General features: G+C 45.0%; 1 protein-coding gene and 1 long non-coding RNA gene across 3 annotated transcripts in view; one reads left to right on the forward strand and one right to left on the reverse strand.

Moving 5' to 3' along the window:
* On the reverse strand, positions 1 to 10,692 carry LOC128853074 (uncharacterized). The gene is made up of 4 exons (XR_008451310.1): positions 10,567 to 10,692; positions 8,120 to 8,272; positions 777 to 919; positions 1 to 127 (listed from the first exon to the last, which is right to left on the reverse strand). It is a non-coding gene; the product is annotated as an uncharacterized LOC128853074 (long non-coding RNA).
* Positions 10,585 to 17,553, forward strand: part of LOC104058797 (guanylate cyclase soluble subunit beta-2) — a 22,817-nt gene continuing 15,848 nt past the window's right edge. The window contains exons 1-7 of one of the 2 annotated variants that reach the window (XM_054074868.1): positions 10,585 to 10,716; positions 12,647 to 12,720; positions 13,746 to 13,840; positions 14,025 to 14,185; positions 14,563 to 14,662; positions 16,346 to 16,566; positions 16,656 to 16,761. In XM_054074868.1, the coding sequence (XP_053930843.1) occupies positions 10,714 to 10,716; positions 12,647 to 12,720; positions 13,746 to 13,840; positions 14,025 to 14,185; positions 14,563 to 14,662; positions 16,346 to 16,566; positions 16,656 to 16,761 (760 nt within the window). In that variant the 5' untranslated portion in view covers positions 10,585 to 10,713. Of the gene's footprint in view, positions 10,717 to 12,136; positions 12,721 to 13,745; positions 13,841 to 14,024; positions 14,186 to 14,562; positions 14,663 to 16,345; positions 16,567 to 16,655; positions 16,762 to 17,553 lie in introns of those variants that run through there. The other variant, XM_009560372.2, reaches the window with a different exon arrangement.

A 17,553-nucleotide genomic window follows, 5' to 3' on the forward strand; every position in this document is an offset into this window, starting at 1 on the left:
TTTTCAGTATTTGTAGGAAAGCATCCAGGAAGAAGGGAGGAACATTCAAGTCTGGCTCTGTATACTTTCTGCCAGACTCCTAAGAAACTCACTGGGAAACCAATGTGTTCTGGAGACGGCTAAACACCTAAAGAAATAAACAAACACGTGTTGAAATCAATGGAATTATTTCCATCAGGAAAATTATTTTCCAGAGCCAAAACCATTAACTCTCCTTCTCTCTCTTCATGTCCTTTTCCACTTCTGCTCTCTTTCCTAGATCCTGGTCACTAAAAAACCAAATCCAAGCCAGTCTTTCCCACGTAGAAATCTACACCATACTAACCAACCCTTTACATAACTCTGCCAGGCTCTTTTCACGTGTGTCAGAATTAGCTTATACCAGTACTTGTAGGGTTTTCCCTTCTGCTCAAAACTCTTTGCACCAACCTTCGTGACTCCCTCCTCCGGTGTGCAGCTGCCCCAGCCATCAAGGTCTTTGGAACTGCCACAGCGCTGAATGCAAACCGGAGCAAGGCAGAAGGCTGCAAACTCATTTCTTGTGCCAGATGTCTTTCCTTAAAATTATTCTTTTTAATATATATATATATACACACACACACACACACACGTATATATATTTATTTATGCATTGTCAGTAGCAAGTTTTAGTTTGCTTACCAACAATACATTGCTTAAGACCTCCCCCCCCCCATTCATAGTAGCATACATATTAGTGGCAGATCTCTTATGGAGGTCTTCTAAACTTGAAGCTTAAATGTTTCATTAAAACTTACAAAGCCTTTTAGGTCTGCTTGTGTGCAAGATCCATCGGAGCCCAGCTGCTGTGTGTGGGAAGGCAGTGCCAAGCTGGCTGTCAGATGCACACAGTGCTCCATCAGACTCAGCGTGGAGAGGAGCTTCATCCAACATCTCACTTCTGCAGCCACAAGGGAAAAAGACATCTACTTGAAACTGGCAGGAATTTAACTATTAGAGCAGGATTTTACTCCCATTGTTTTCTTCTTGGCATTACACAATGGGTGAAATGCAGACAATTATGCTCTGTATTTTAATGAAGACCTGTGGCCATGGCAGAAATCATTCAAGGATTTCCCAGGCCTACAAGAATGACTTCGCTTGAAGGATTGTGCGTCCAAACGCACAGATTATCCAATAAAATCTGTACCATCCTGATGCTCATCAGTCCTGGTCTTATGAATCAAGAGTTCTGTTGGGTAATCTTGCATCTTAATAATATTTTGGTGACAAGCATGGATTTGAAAGATTCTTTAGGATTACTTTGTTCACAGAAGTGCTCTGGTGCTGGATGTCTGTTGAAATAGTTCTGCCTCATTTTCCTTTTGTTTAAGCATTGTGCAAGGAAATGTTTGCAATGCACAAGGAGATGCAGGGGTCATTGGAATAATTGTGAACATGGGACAGATTTCCAGACAGTTATGCTATAAGCAATACTTGTCAGACGAGTCCAAAGCCCAGGTGGACTGCACAACAGCAATGACCTTGTTGCCCAGGACCAAGCACTATTTTGGCATCGGAATATTCCATTGCTATTCTCATCTCTTACCCTGAAAGATGGGAATCAAGACATACAGCTGAGGATGTTAGCCTATACTAGAAAAAAACAGCCTCAAAAGGTAGTTTAATGTTTTTTACACAGTTAACAATTCTCTCACCCTAGATTAGGAAATAAGCAATGATATCTTCTCTTTAATGCTCATACTTACAGTGAGGCGAAAGAAGACATAATGCCTATTGCCCAAGAAGCTCCACCAAGTTCCATGCATAAAACTGTGTTGCAATTTTTGGTAACTGGATGTTGTCAAAGGGGAAAATGAGGAATGAAGCTGATCGCTTAAGGGCAGCAAAAGGAAGTCTGGGAAGCAGTGGAAGCCAATGTAACTTAGAGTCTGTCACTGCAATGGCCAGTTCTTTGAAAGACTTGTTGCTCTAGATTATGGTTGGCCTTACCTGTGATATTCCTTCCTGCATTTCTGCTTTCAGCTGTAGTAAAGATTATAGCAACTAGCCCATACATGTTACTGGACAGCAGGATTACTGTTGTTTTTAACGTATTACACCATCAGGCAAGCTGTTTGGACAGAACAGCTGACAAGTTGGAGCTAGCCTCCTCCCAATTAGCTGCTTGGTGGTTCTGCTTCTCAGCTAGAAACTCGCATCTCTCCAGTTTTACATGTGTACTTGCTTATTTCAACTAATAAAACAAGGTCCAGTATACAGATCTGATGGCCAGGAGCTCTGTAGTTGTACGTTGGATCATCTCCTCTATATCACATTGCACGTCGCACTGCTTTTCTCTTTGCCCTTAAGAAAACGCAGGCAGCACCATCCACCTACATTCCCAGTATCACTCGAGTAAGGCTTTGGAGAGATGGTACAGCATACCCTAGTAACTGATGTTCACTTTATACAATATACAGGCTCATCAAGCAGAAATAAATTAATGTTTTAAAACCAATTAGCAAACTATTTTTAATTGATTTCTTACAAATGCTGCTGCTGGTAAAGGACTGCCTGGTCCTTTGGGCTCCTCCTCAGCCTGGCAATCTTTTCTAGCAGCTCATACATACTGCACGCTGTCACAGTCAAGGTTCATTTGGAGCTGGGTTGTTTGCATTGCGGTGCTTCAGAAATACTCAGCTTTCCCTTTCCCAGAAGGCTATTCTGTTAGAGTAGGAAAAGAAAGACAAAAGCTAGCCAAGCAGCAACAAAGGAGGCGAGCAAAGCCGCAGCACGCTCCTTGAGGGGCTGCAGGCACTACTGTGCATGCAGCAGAGAGGACAAATTACTCCGGCAGCTCCTGCACACTTTAAAACAATTACACGCACGCAGACAAATTACAGTGTGCTTCCCGGCCACAGAAACAAAATGGGGTCTCCGTATTATTCCACACAGCTAAAGTTAGTACTGCACCACTTCTGAACTAAATTCGTATTACAGTACAGCTCCTAGTTTACATGCGCATATATATATTATCTAGCTTCACTAATTCCACAGCCATGTCCCACCCAAGCACTTGTCCTGCCCCTCCATGAAAGACTAGAACGTGGATTTTTCCCTTGCTTTCAGCAGTGAATGCAGCAGCCCTGGTCAGGAAGACAAGGAATATAGTTGGCACACAGAGAGTAGTAAGCAGTTACCTGCAGCTGCAAACTGTTTTTAAAAGACCAATGGCTTTTCCCTGCTACATCCATCATGAGGACAATGCCAGTTTCCAAGCATATGACAAATCTACACTGGAGCACGGGTCACATGCATGTTAACTGGCCAGTCCTGATCCTACCAGCAGCTCAGAGCTGAGCTCAAGCTATCTGTCCTGCTTCTTGGACAGGTTTTACAGTCTTTGTCAAGTTCTTTGTAGCTACAACTAAAATGCTTCATCTGCTGGGGCTGAACCAGTTCACATGTACTGGAAAGGGCCACAGATAGACTTTCCTATTCCAAACAAAGTGGCCTTTCAACAAAATGAACCTTCTAGCAAAATAATTAATCTTCAAATAAGAGAGACATTTATTCCCTGGCCTCACTCAAAGACACACTACAGAGAACATTTCTGATGAAACCAAGATGGTGCAAATCATGAACAGAAAACATTGTGTTTGGCAAAACTAATTATCAGAGGAAAAAGAAAACCCAAACAGTCTTAGGGAGAATTGCTCCACATAGCTCCACGTCTAATATCAAAAAAACTCAAAATCTGTGGGGTTCATATCAGTGCAAAACTGAGCACAAATCCAGAACAAGGACAAAGCCTCTTTTTGGTCCCTAATTAACCTGTAGGAGCTAATGGATGGCCACAGACCATCAAAAATGGACCACAGACCATCAAAAAACACAGCAGGGCATTTCGAGTAGCTAACTTGGGTTGGTAAGAGGTTTTTTTTTACCATTGCTAGTTTACAAAAAAGATACTTTCTATTCCTGAGGATTAGTGTAATCAGCCACAGCCAAAGTCAGACCAACAGTTCAAACTTTAGGGTGAATCTTTTTTGTCATCTAATGGCAGCTGTTTGGGCTATGTTGCTCTGAGTTGTGCATTACAACTTTGATTGTATAGAGATACACAGGGAAGACAGAATACATAATAAACATCAGAAAGTTCATCGGAAGGACCATTTCTGTTGTTTTCTTGGTAGCGTAGAGCTCAGCTCTTCTCTGCTCTGCACATCATGTTGACAGACTGTGCCTTTCAAGTTTGTTCATCATTGATTGGATGCAAGGGGGTGGTTTAAGAGTGGAAGGAAAATTATGGAGATCTTTGGATAATCCTCCAAAGGCATCTGCCAGGATGACAGCCACTCACTCATCACACGATACTGCTGCCCTCATCCCTACCCAGCCCTTCAAGGGCAAACGGTTGGCGAGTCAGGTCCTGGTTACATCATCACCAACACCTAGAGTTTCGAAAGGAGAGATCAAAAAGGAGATTACAATTGTAGGTGGAGACGTGGAAAACACAAGGCTACCTTCAACCACCTCTTATTACTTGCTATCAGCTAGGCTCTATCTGAGTTTCTTACCCCGCCACTGCACCCTACCGCAGGCAGGCGGGTCACTTGAGTTCTCCAGTTAAGCCCTTAACCCTCACAGAGCCCATTACAAAACATAAAGCTGCCCTAACAACCACCCAGCACCTATCGCCTTCCTCACTCCTGATCACTGTGCTCCTCCCTGTGCAGAAGGGACAGGAGCCTTCATCCCACCGCACTTTTAAAGACCACAGGCATGCATGGGCATGGAGGCAAGAATCTCATTCTTTCAGGCTCCCTTCTCCTTCCATTTTACTAGAAACTATATTTGAGCCTTTGAACTTACATGCTTTTAACTTGTTAGCCATCCTTGCTTGGACATTTAAAAACTGCTGTTTAATAGCACTTCTACTTGACAAACCTACCGTTTCCTTAGAGTTCCTTAGCCACCACTCTCTGCCCTTTCGACTTCTTTTGTATCAGCATCATGGAATCCCACTGGAATTTCCATGAAAGCTTACTACTATCTATTAATCACTCCTTAATTACCTACAAACATTATGTAGGTATATATATTTTTTTTGTTATACCTCCTCCTTTTCCCAAAGTTCATTGCTGTCAAAGCTTGGGTCTAGTTGTTCTTGGGATGATGGGAGCTGAAGTCCTCTGGAAACTGAGACCATGTTAGGCTTGTGCCCCTCCTCAAGCTGTAGAACGGTTTGTCCCTATCAGCAAAAAAAAAAGGATGCCGAACTTCATCTTTGCACAGATGGATCCAAGTATTTTTCAGTCAAAGATACCACATGGGATATAGCTCACACATCCAGTTCAAATATGAAAAGCCAGAGTAAACATGCATTTGTTGATAATGGTATGAGAAATCTAAGCACGATCCATAATTAATACTATTGCAAAATATTAATGGAGGTGTAAAAGCAGCAAGGAAGCTGAATGTTACACCTGAAGTACTAAGAGAGCATCCATGGTAGGTGGGTCAGTGGGAATGCTCACGAGAAGATTTGAAACAAGAGTGGATGCGATGGAGGCAGTGGGAGAACTCGGAAAAGTAAAGCCATCACTGTATACAAAAAGATTTGCAATTTAGCAGCTATAGGTGCAATTAACACCCACAGTCACAGGAAACCAGAGTCGATGTGTTACGAACAAAACCTCCAGATATTTAATATGCTACCATGCAGGATCACTGGATTATCAATTTCAAAAGTAAAGCAGCCATTTCTCACAATATTAAAGCCAAATAAAGCTAGTGCCAATGTTCACCAGTCACTGCTGGTTTGACATTATCACAGATGTGCTACAAAATTGGTCTGAGTTCTCGATCTGTGCCTTTGGAGCTCTACGAGTTACATAGCAAGTGATACATGACATAAAGAGCACCCAAAAGGTGCTCCTTTCAAATCTGCTGGGATGGAAGAGATATGCACCACAAACTCCTCAGATACAGCCTTCTTTAACAACATAGCCTGCACAGGCTGGTGTGACACTATTCCTTCATTTGACACACGCACCTTAAAGTTTGCAGTTATTTTTCCAAAGGAACAAGATCCCAGAAAGAGACAAAACAGCTCCTTATGCTAATAGGTTTGAGCTACATGGCTCCAAATGCAATACAGATGCCATAGCATAGCACCAAAGATTGATGAGCGTTGGCTTTTACCCATCTTTGCATTATTCTGGACTGCATTCTTCCAGTGTCTTGGATAACTGCTACCTGTGAAGTGAGCCTGACCCAGACAGTCCATACAAATGTTTCTTTGTAGCTCATTGCAGTGATGTTAAAGCTGGAACACCTTTCATTAACTAGCCATCAGAAGCAAAACCACAATTAATGAGCTATTTTCTCTTCAGAAAATGAAGGTATGAGATGATAGCAAGAGGCAAGTGAAAGAAAATACCAAGGAACATGCACAAAGACTTTAACCAGAAAGTTTCAAATGTCCCCCAGGACATGTTTCTCCTTGGTGTTAAATGTATTTTCATGGACGCAGCCCTGTCTTCCCCAGCTCAAAGACAGGTACCTGGGAAGGGAAGTGCCAGGTTGGGTCATGCACAGGAAGCAAGGAACTCCACAGCAGCACAGCTACGGGAGAGGGAATAATGCCAAAGGCCATCCAGCTCTCGACAAAAACACTCCTTTCTTCCATTCCCTCCCTGGTAGTGCAATAAAGGGCACTCGTGAACAGGTTTTGCACCCAAGCCTGTAACTTTCCCAACAGTTTTGCAAAGCCAATTTAAATACTGTTGACCAAGGCCCCATTTACAGCTCAGCTTGACAGCAAACCAGAAGAGTTGGGGTTTTGAAAGTTTGTGTGTAAAGCCTGCACTGGTACAATTTCACTGTTGTTCAGTTAGTCTACATTAGTGACATCTAAATTTTGCCTGGGGTCTTTAATAAGAATACAAATATAACTGTTGGGGGTTTAAAATACGTGTTTCAAAACTTGGAGCCATCCAAACTATGCAAGGCAGCACATCTTCTGTGTTTATTTTTATTGCTAATGTAGACTCTACATCAGCTGTCCTCGTGATTTGGTAGCATGGAGAACTGGAAGCCTACCAACATATATACGTAAAAGTTCCTTTTTGTATCCCATCGGTGGAAGGACAGATTATTTTTCTCTCGAAGTCACTAAAAAGTCACTGTGCAGACTAATTCAAGACAAATGTGAACACATGGTATCTGAACAACGGATGTGGGGCTGCATTTGAAGCAAGTACGCTACAAAGGACTGGGCTCTAGGGGTCTTTGGTAGGAGAGAGTGCTGGCAACCACTTGGAAAAAGGATTCTGTTACTGCTGTGGTATTTTGAGCTCCAGATTGCAATGTTTAGAATGTGATCTGCTCGGATGGTTATGGGAGCAGCCCCTCCACCATCACAACTAACATATGGCTTTTTGTTGTTGCTAATAACCACACAGCAGAAAGAAAGAGAAGTAAAAAGGGGGACATGCTTGCATACACAAAGAAAATCTATGACTACATTCCCCAAGGCCGTAACCAGAAGTTATAAATTGCTCTATCATATATTTTCATTTTTCATCGAATTGAAAAACAGGGTATACAGTTCTTGCAGAGAGCCCATTTGTTTTGCTGCACTACCTAGAGCTCAAGAATGCTGTTTATTACTAGGTAGGTACGAGCACAACAAAAGGCCAGAGGAAACTGGCTCTTGATATAATTATTTTTGTCAGGTATGGATGAGTATCTTGTTGGCAAAGGCACAGCTTTCTGAATTGATGGATGCTTTGACACAAAGGCAGAAGATATACGACACACAGGCTCACAGAGCACTGGGAAGGATGCAGAATTGTACAGAGTAAGCAGCACAGCCTTTAGGTTGCTGTCTGCCTTCCAGCCACACCGCTTTTAGAAACTCAGAAGGGACAGATCAGTGCTTGGCCATCCTCAGCATAACACTGGCACTGAACACACATGCTGGGTGCTCTATCTTTGATTAAAGACTGGTAATTATACGTGGAAACAGCTGCTGATCTGCAGAATTCTAGGAAGCACTACTTACATCGTGCCAAAGGAATAAAGAAATGTTAAATAGAGTCACGCTAGAAGCTTATTATAGATTTTTCTCTTTTGTTTTCTGTTCTCTTACCTAGAAGGCTTCTGTTATCCAGCTAGAGATGGGAAAGGTGGCCAAAGACACATCACGGGGCATGGACTGCAACGGGGGAGCAGCCCAATGACCTGCTTGCAAACAATCCTGACTGCAATATTCCTGATCCAATTTTGTCTCATCATGACAGACCTGAAAAAAAAGAAGTAGTATCAATTCACTAAACAGGGAAGGGCTCACACACCATTAATAAATTCAATTCCAGCATGAATTACCTTTTGCAATATAGGTTCGGTATACAGGTATCATTTTGAATTTTGAATAGCTTATCTGAATTGCATCTCCAAACCTTTTTGATAGATGCTTACCTTTGTTACCAAAAATCATTTGATTGCTTATTTAGCTGTAATGCATACAATAAGGAAAAGAAAAGATATCGAAGTACTTATTTTATTTGCAAATCTCTTCAGTGATTCAGGTGTTATATACCTGAAAATTATTTTTATTTAAGTATAATAGAAATGAATTTATAAATTGAAGGCAATGAGCAAACCCATACAATTCTTAGATGATGCGGTGTTTATTCCTCTTCCATTTCTTTTGGCTTTATCTTCCTGATTTGTCATTTCCAGTGTCAAATTATTTGTATCCATATTAACAGCCAAGTTATAAGGGTAAAACTTGCATGTGACAAAATAAATAATTCCATAGTGGTTTACACCGGTATCGATTGTACTGACAGTCCTGATTTGATTCTTTTTGGTTACTTCGCAGGCTGCGATGAAGTGGTGAGCCCAGCTCTGCTACTCAAAGCAACTAAAATGAGGGGATCTGCACCCTTTTGGGGGAGAGCTGTGTGTCTGCAAAGAGAGCAGCTGCACCATCCCTGGAGCTGCTCAAAAAGTGAGTAGATGTGCCACTTTGAGACACGGTTCAGCAGGCACGGCGGTTGTTAGGCTGACAGTTGGACTGGATGATCTGAGAGGACTTTTCCAACCTTAATAATTCTATGCAGATCTGGGGGCTGTAGAGCTGTGGGTTCGGCACTACCTCCTGCTCCGCAGTGGGCAAGTGTGCTCCTTACAACCACACTAGGGACAGTAAACCAAAAGACTGGTCATCTACTGCGCAGGTGAAGGTTAGCTCCAACAGGTGTATGTTAAAATAAATATTAAATGTTGTCCAGGAAATACAGAGGGGTTTGCATGCATATTTCTATGCTACTCTATTCCTGTCCAGCACAGCTGCGGGAATACAGGGTTGTATGGGCTTTCATATTTTCTCCCCTCCAAATCCACTCTCCAACTGGTATTTGGCTGTTAAGACAGCTTTTGGGGAAAAACAACCCAGACAAACCCAGTCTATGGATCAGTGAGGTCTCATGAGAGTCCCTAACATCTGCGGGATGGAAGGTGTGAGGAGGCGACAGGTCAGCAACAGCACGGGACCGAGAGGAGGGCTGTGATCATAGAATCATAGAATGGTTTGGGTTGGAAGGGACCTTAAAGATCATCCAGTTCCAACCCCCCTGCCATGGGCAGGGACACCTCCCACTGGATCAGGCTGCCCAAGGCAACATCCAACCCGGCCTTGAGCACCTCCAGGGATGGGGCAGCGACAGCTTCCCTGGGGAACCTGGGCCAGTGTCTCACTGCTCTCCTTGTGAAGAAATTCTTCCTTATGTCCAGTCTGAATCTGCCCCTCTCCAGTTTATACCCACTGCCCCTCATCCTATCACTATAAGCCTTGTGAACAGTCCCTCCCCACCTTTCTTGTAGCCCCTTCAGGTAATGGAAGGTCGCTATAATGTCTCCTTGGAGCCTTCTCTTCTCCAAGCTGAACAAGCCCAACTCTCTCATCCAGTTCCCACCTCCTGCCATGGGCAGGGACACCTCCCACTGGATCAGGCTGCTCAAAGCCCCATCCACCCCGGCCCTGAACACCTCCAGGGATGGGGCAGCCACCACTGCTCTGGGTAACCTGGGCCAGTGCCTCACCACCCTCACAGGAAAATATTTCTTCACACGATCTCATCTCATTCTTCCCTCCTTCATCTTAAAACCATTTCCCCTCATCCTATCACTCCATGCCCTTGTAAAAAGCCCCTCCTCGACTTTCCTGCAGCCCCTTCAGGCTCTGGATGCTGCTCCAAGGTCTCCCCAGAGCTTTCTCTTCTCCAGGCTGAGCCACCCCAACTCTCTCAGCCCGTCCCCACAGCAGAGACGCTCCAGCCCTCTGATCATTTTTTGTCTAATCTAAATCTTCCCCCCCTTCCAATTTAAAGCCGGTTGCGTGCCAGCAGCTCCATCTTCTGCTGCTCTCCAGGCCTTCGGCAGCGACGCAGCTCAGCAGCGTCCACCCAAGACGCTGCCTCTCCCTGCGAACCCCTTTCCCTCGGACAAGCGCGGTTATTGATGCCGCCGTTTTCGGTCTGGGAGCAGGAACGTGAACCCCCAACCCTCGGGAGAGCCGGACCCGCGCCGCACCGTGCTTTGTCCGCCGCACGTGCTGCCCGGCAGCGGCGAACGGGCCGGGGAGCCGCCGGTGATGCCATCTGACGGGGATGCTGCTCGGCAGCGCCCGGCTCCGAGCCGAGAGCGGCGCCTCCGCCGCGGCCAGCGGGGCGGGGCGGGATGGTGAGCGGGGCGGCGGGGGGGGAAAGGGAGCAAAAGGATGGTGAGCGGGGCGGGGAACGGGGGCGGCTGGGATGGGGAATGGGGTAGGAAATGGGATGGGGGGCAGGGATGGGGAGCGGGGGGCAAACGGGACGGGGAATGGGGAGCAAGAGGATGGTGAGCAGGGGGAGGGAAGAGGGATGGAGAGCCGGGGGCAAATGGGATGGGGAGTGGGGAGCAAAAGGATGGTGAGAGGGGCGGCGGGGGGGAACGGGGGGAGTGCGTGGGGATGGGGGGCAATGGGGTAGGAAATGGGATGGGGGAAGGGATGGGGAGTGGGGGAGGGAAAGGCATAGAGAGCAGGGGGCAAATGGGATGGGGAACGGGGAGCAAAAGGAGGGTGAGCGGGGCGGGGAACGGGGGGGACTGGGATGGGGAATGGGGAAGGAAATGGGATCGGGGGGAAGGGATGGGGAGCGGGGGGCAAACAGAATGGGGAATGGGATGCAAAAGGATGGTGAGCGGGGCGGCGGGGGGGACGGGGAGAGTGCGAGGTGATTGGGGGCAATGGGATGGGGAATGGGGTAAAATGGGATGAGGGGAAGGGATGGGGAGCGGGGGGCAAATGGGATGGGGAATGGGGAGCAAAAGGATGGTGAGCGGGGCGGTGGAGTGGGGAACGGGGGGGAATGGGATGGGGAATGGGGGGAAGGGATGGGGAGCGAGGGGTGCAAAGGAATGGCGAGTCGAGGGGGAAATAGTATGGAGGGAGGAATGGGATGGGGAATGGGGAGCGGAGGGGAGATGGGATGGGGAGAGGGGGGCAAAGGAATGGGGGGAAACGGATGGGGAGCGGGGGGGAGAATGGCATATGGAGGGTAATGAGATCGGGAGAGGGGCGTAATGGGATGGGGAACGGGGAGGCAAAGGGATGGAGGGGCAAAGGGGTGGTGAGCGGGGCGATGGGGTGGGGAATGAGGAGTGAATGGGATGGGAGGGCAAAGGGTTGGGGAGCGGGGGCGGAATGGGATGGGGAATGGGGGAATGGGATGGGAGGGCAAAGGGATGGGGAGCGGGGGCGGAATGGGATAGGAGGGCAAAGGGATTGGGAGCGGGGGGGGGGGAATGGGGTAGGAAATGAGAAGTGAGCGGGGAGGGAATGGGATGGGGAATGGTGTAGGAAATGAGAAGGTGAGCCTGGGGAATGGGGTGGGTGGGGAGGTGGGCAGGGGGCTCGGACTCTGCTGCAGCCCCGGCGGTGTGCGGCTGCCCCGGGCGGGGGGAAGCGCGGCGCAGACAGGCAGCTCCTGTCGGGATAGACAGACAGACAGAGAGCTCCTGTCTGGGACAGGCAGACAGCTCCTGTTGCAGAGGGAAAGACAGGCAGCTCCTGCCGTGGACAGGCAGACTCTTGTCGCAGGCAGCTCCTCCTGGGGCCAGCCAGCTGCTGCCGGTCCCTCCGGGCTGGCTGCGAGCCCCTCTCCTGCCGTGCCGGGGCTGGGTGCCCCCTGCCAACACGCATTGCTTTGGGGGATTTGGGCCACGCCATCCTCGGGCTGTTCCTGCTGGCATAGTGCTAATTCGGGTTATTCTTATAATGTTTTCTGCCCTCATCTCCGATACACAGTTTGTCAGTGCTAATGCTCAAACCCGACAGTGATGGCAAAGCCCAGCTTCCCTCCTGGTGCTGCCGGCGTGCGTGGATCCGACACTGGTGTCTACGGGTTCTTGTCTGCAAAACAGGGTTGAATGCGTCTGCTCTGTTTCACTGAACGCTTGTGAGAAATGCTGACATAAAAGATACACTCCTGGCTACCACACATTATTACTTTTCTTTTTTTTTTTTGCACTATAAATTAAGCAGTGGAATCTTCAGTACAAGAAGGTGGCATTTGGGCTGCATTTTATGAATCAGTATGTCTTTGCCATGCTCATGTGTTTGCTTTTGCAGTATGGATTTATAAATACATGCCTGAAGTCGTTGGTGGTTGAGAAGTATGGTGAAGAAACATGGGAAAACTTAAGGTAAAGTGTTCCCAATAAATGTAGTGTATTGGAAGAAAATGCTCAGGAATGTGGCAGCAGAGGGTTCAGATTTCTCACTGTTCAAATGGCAGCTGATGTGTATGTCAAGTGATTATTAGAAGTAGCTAGCAGGGCAAAAGCAAGAGTTTCTTACTTTGAAGCACTTCATATTCTGATACTCATTTGTCCCAATTAAATTGTTGTATCAGATAATTAAGGATGACATTTAGACTTACGGACAAGCGTGCAGTAGACTCGCTCGCTTACTGTGACAATATCAAAAAGTAATTACATTGAAAATATGTCATCCTTGATATGAAGTCAGTTTAATCTCAGTACTTTCAGAAAGGCAGCTAAATATATCATCTTCTCCAGTTTTGTCTTTACTTTATGAGCTATATGGTATTTCCCAAGGTATAAAGATATAGAAATGATACTTAGATGTATACATCTAAGGATGCATACATGTATAAATGTTACTTAGGTGTATACTTAGTATAAATGATGCTTAGATGCTTATATCTGTCCAGGGAGGGTGTCCCTGCCTGTGGCAGGGGGGTTGCAACTGAGTGATCTTTAGGTCCCTTCCAACCCAAACCATTCTATGATTCTGTGATGCAAATACAGGCATTGAAGCCAGTATAAAAATCAACAAGCATTTGGTCAAGTCTGTGAAGACCCAGGAACTTGATACTGTGGCCACATTGAACAACAAGGCAGTAGACCAGAAGACAAATTAAGCCTTCAGTTGCTCTAGCCCTGCACAGTACGATGCCCTAATCCTTGCAAGAGTTTATCATAACACCATAACATGAACTAGCAGAAATGGGGAGGTTGACATCACCATTCAGCTGTGTTAAAGCAACACTTAACCATCAGGAAAAGTATTGTGTTCCAATACAATACCTTAAGGAGGTGTAGGAGTGGGTTAACAGCAAACACTGGTTAATGAATGCTGGCTGGGTCACCAGAGCATGTTGTGTTCACAATGCTGCTGGGCAAGAATATTGTCTTCTTTGTTGTAGACGCCAGGCTGGGGTCCAGGATTCCTTCTTGACTTTTGAGGTGTACAAAGATGAGATCACGATGCAGCTTGTTGACAAAGCCTGCAAAATATTAGGTATGTGTCACTGCGGCTCGAAAATGAACCAGCCTGAGGCTACAGCCGAGGTCTTAGTCTCCTGTGCTCTTTGAAATGTCCTCCCTGTCTTGTGAATTTTCTATGTTCACTTTTAATTCTCCTGACAGCATTGCAAGAACTCCCAAGCTTTTCAATACTCATTAAGGTATCTTTATTTTGCCAGGTGTTCCAGCTGACATGGTTCTGAGAGAATTTGGAGAGTATTTCTTTGAATTCTGTAAACGTTCAGGCTATGACCACATGCTGAGGACTCTGGGTGGAAATCTCTATGAGTTCATAGAGAACCTGGATGCATTGCACAGTTACCTGTCCCTTTCTTACCAGGCAAGTTCGAGTAGTGTTTATGGAGCAAGTATGGGTGGACTCTGCCAGCAACACAAGGAACAGTGTCTCACAGGTGTGAGCGGATGAAGGAAAAAGACGGTCTAACAGGTTCTCCTATGTTCTGAAACAAATTACTTCAAAATGTTAGGACAGTTTTTAAAAATAACATTTTCTGAGTAATCTTCAACATTAGATATTATTTAGTACATTGGCTTTAATGCATAGCATGTTCTCCTTCACAGATAAACGTATTTAATCTTCTGTATTTCATCTTATTCTGATTACTGCTTATTTTATTAAGACATAGGATGCTTTTCTACAAGTGGAATTTACTAGTAACAGATATTGAAGTTTTGGTTTGGTTTGTTTTTCCACAGGAGATGAATGCTCCATCTTTTAGAGTAGAAAAGAATGAAGACGGTTCGATGCATTTACATTACTATTCGGATAGAAGAGGTCTGTGCCATATTGTGCCAGGTAATCAGATAGAATACAGAGTGCAGATCAGCTGGTGGAGCAATATATATACAGCGCAATCACATATTTGCAGATATGATAGAATCATATGATGGTTTGGGGTGGAAGTGACCTTAAAGATCATCCAGTTCCAACCCCCTGCCATGGGCAGGGACACTTCCCACTGGATCAGGCTGCTCAAAGCCCCATCCAACCTGGCCTCGATCGCCTCCAGGGATGGGGCAGCCACCACTGCTCTGGGCAACCTGGGCCAGTGCCTCCCCACCCTCACAGGAAAGCATTTCTTCCTATGATCTCATCTCAATCTCCTCTCTTTCATCTTAAAACCATTCCCCCTCATCCTGTCCCTGCAGTCCCTGATCAAGAGCCCCTTCCCAGCTTTTCTGTAGCCCCTTTCAGTACTGGAAGGTCGCTATAAAGTCTCCCCACAGCCTTTTCTTCTCTGGGCTGAACACACCAAACTCTCTCAGCCTGTCCTTGTATGGGATTCGCTCCAGCCCTCGGATCATTTCTGTGGCGTCCTCTGGACTCGCTCCGACAGATCCATGTCCTTCCTGTGCCGAGGACTCCAGAACTGAATGCAGGGCTCCTGGTGGGGTCTTGAGAGCAGAGGGGCCATTTGCTCTGGTTTCAGAATCTTTTTTCAGGTGAGGACTGACCATGGAATTGGAGCCTGGTAGAGTTTTGTCACAGACACTGATCTCCATATTTCCGTGACTGTCTCATCGCTCCTAGCTCTCAGTGGCTTCATCAAGATTTATGATATGACAGCCTGGGCCCTAAGTGTCTGTTCCTTCTATAGAATTCCTGTAGAATTCCTTTCCTGTGAGGAAAATTAAAGCTCATAGTGTGTATTGTATCTGCCTGTTGATTAGTTCTTGGTAACTTATGCTCCTTAAATTACAGTGAAGTACAAATTATAGTTGATTTGAAGACAAGCATACATCCTGTAATAAATCCTTCTGCGGTACATACAAACTCTAAAATTACTACTGAACCTTGCTTGAAGCGATCTATTTCTAGCATTTATAGGAATTTCCACCGTTGTACTTGCACAGGGGTTGAAAATCTGTAAATCTGTAAGAGATGATCACATTCCTTTCTTTCATTTAGAAGTTTATCAAAACTTATCCCTTTGTCAAAACTCATTTCCTATTCTCTTTGAAGCCCAGAACTATTTGGAATTTCAGACAGAACTTTTCATGTCATTGTCCGGCATTTTGCCTAGTAGTTAAGCAGAAAAGAGGCGACAGATTGTGCATCTTCATGAAAGATATTTCCTTCCTTTCAAAAGCAAATATTCTGCAGTGATTGGAGTAGATTATTGTAGCAGAATCTCTTTAGAGCCCGTGCATGTTTTGGGTTAATCTGTATTCATATTATCGCTATGGAAGACTATTTGGGCACATTTTTCAGATACCCTGCTGAGCTTTCTCTGGTGAAAATAAGCATTTGTCATCAGGCAAGACAAAAGAAACAGTAACTTTAAAGCTTTTCTCCTGTGCGCATATTCTTACCATGGCAATGGTACTAGGAACGACATGGGTAACAGGTTTTCTTCTTCCAGAGTCCTTTGGAAAGTTGATTTCTGTAATAGTGAATTCCACTGTGGGCCCTCTAAAAGAAAAAAAAATTGGAAAGGGTTTGGTTTTGGCAATGCTTTGTCTTTTCTTCTCCCTTCAGGAATCATCGGTGCAGCAGCCCTGGATTTTTTTAACATTGAGATTTCAATGGAAATAGTTAATCAAACAGAGGAAGAAGAACGAACTGGTAAAAAAGAACATATTGTTTTTCTTGTCACTCAAAACCCTGTATTTTCATACAAGGAGAGAAGTAAATTTTCTTCCTTACCTCAATATCTTGCTGACTCTGAAAAAAAAATTGATAGCCAACTGAAGAAAGAGGTATTTTAATATTTGTTATCACCATATTATTAAAATATAATTAAAGTGAAAACACCCTTGAATTTCCCTTTGGATTTTTTTTTCAACAGGATGTTGAAAAAGCCAAGAATGCTATTAGAGAGAGAGGAAGCACTGTTTGCCCTGTCAGGAAAAGTCACTGGAAAACAATAAGAGGAATAATCGCATTAGGAAAAGGTGAGAGATCATTCAGAGAGAGCTTGTCGTCATCATTCTGAGTCTCTTCTATAAGAAAGTCAGTCAGCTTCCCTATCTCCACCCACCCCTCCATTTGGAAGTTACCGTTCATTGCCTCTGCAGCTTTTCAAAATGTTTCTGGTGAAGTTTCTTTTGTTTAGACATTGGTAATCAAAGACAAATTGCAGATAATAAGCATGCTTAGCGATGACAGCTGCTTAAATGGAAGATGACCTGTCACTTCTGTCTCTTAAACAGGGTTTTCTTCTAAAAAGTACTCTTCTATAAAAAGTCTCTGTGTGTTACATTTCATACTTGTTCTCATGTCACGTGGTCCAAGCTGATGAATTTAAAAGAGTGAGCTTTTTTAACTTGGTAGCTGCTTCTCCTTTCCAAAGTTATCAATTATAGTAAATTCTGAAAGCCAAATTATACCCTCTGTTACCGAAAATACTACTAATCTGTTTATATCATAGAATTGTTAAGGTTGGAAAAGACCTCTAAGATCATCAAGGTAAACCATCAACACAACCCCACCATGCCTACTAAACCATGTCCTGAAGCACCACATCTACATGTTTTTTGAACCCCTCCAGGGATGGAGACTCCACCACTGCCCTGGGCAGCCTCTGCCAGTGCTTTACCACTCTTTCAGTAAAGGGATTTTTCCTAATATCCAATCTAAACCTCCCCTGGCACATGTGTCTTTATATACAGACATAGGACTCTTCAGGGCACTTCTATAAATGCTACAAATTATATCTATCCTATATGTTATATCTTTATAATCTC

The sequence above is a fragment of the Cuculus canorus genome, chromosome 9 (genome assembly GCF_017976375.1).
Source record: "Cuculus canorus isolate bCucCan1 chromosome 9, bCucCan1.pri, whole genome shotgun sequence".
Classification (NCBI taxonomy): domain Eukaryota; kingdom Metazoa; phylum Chordata; class Aves; order Cuculiformes; family Cuculidae; genus Cuculus; species Cuculus canorus.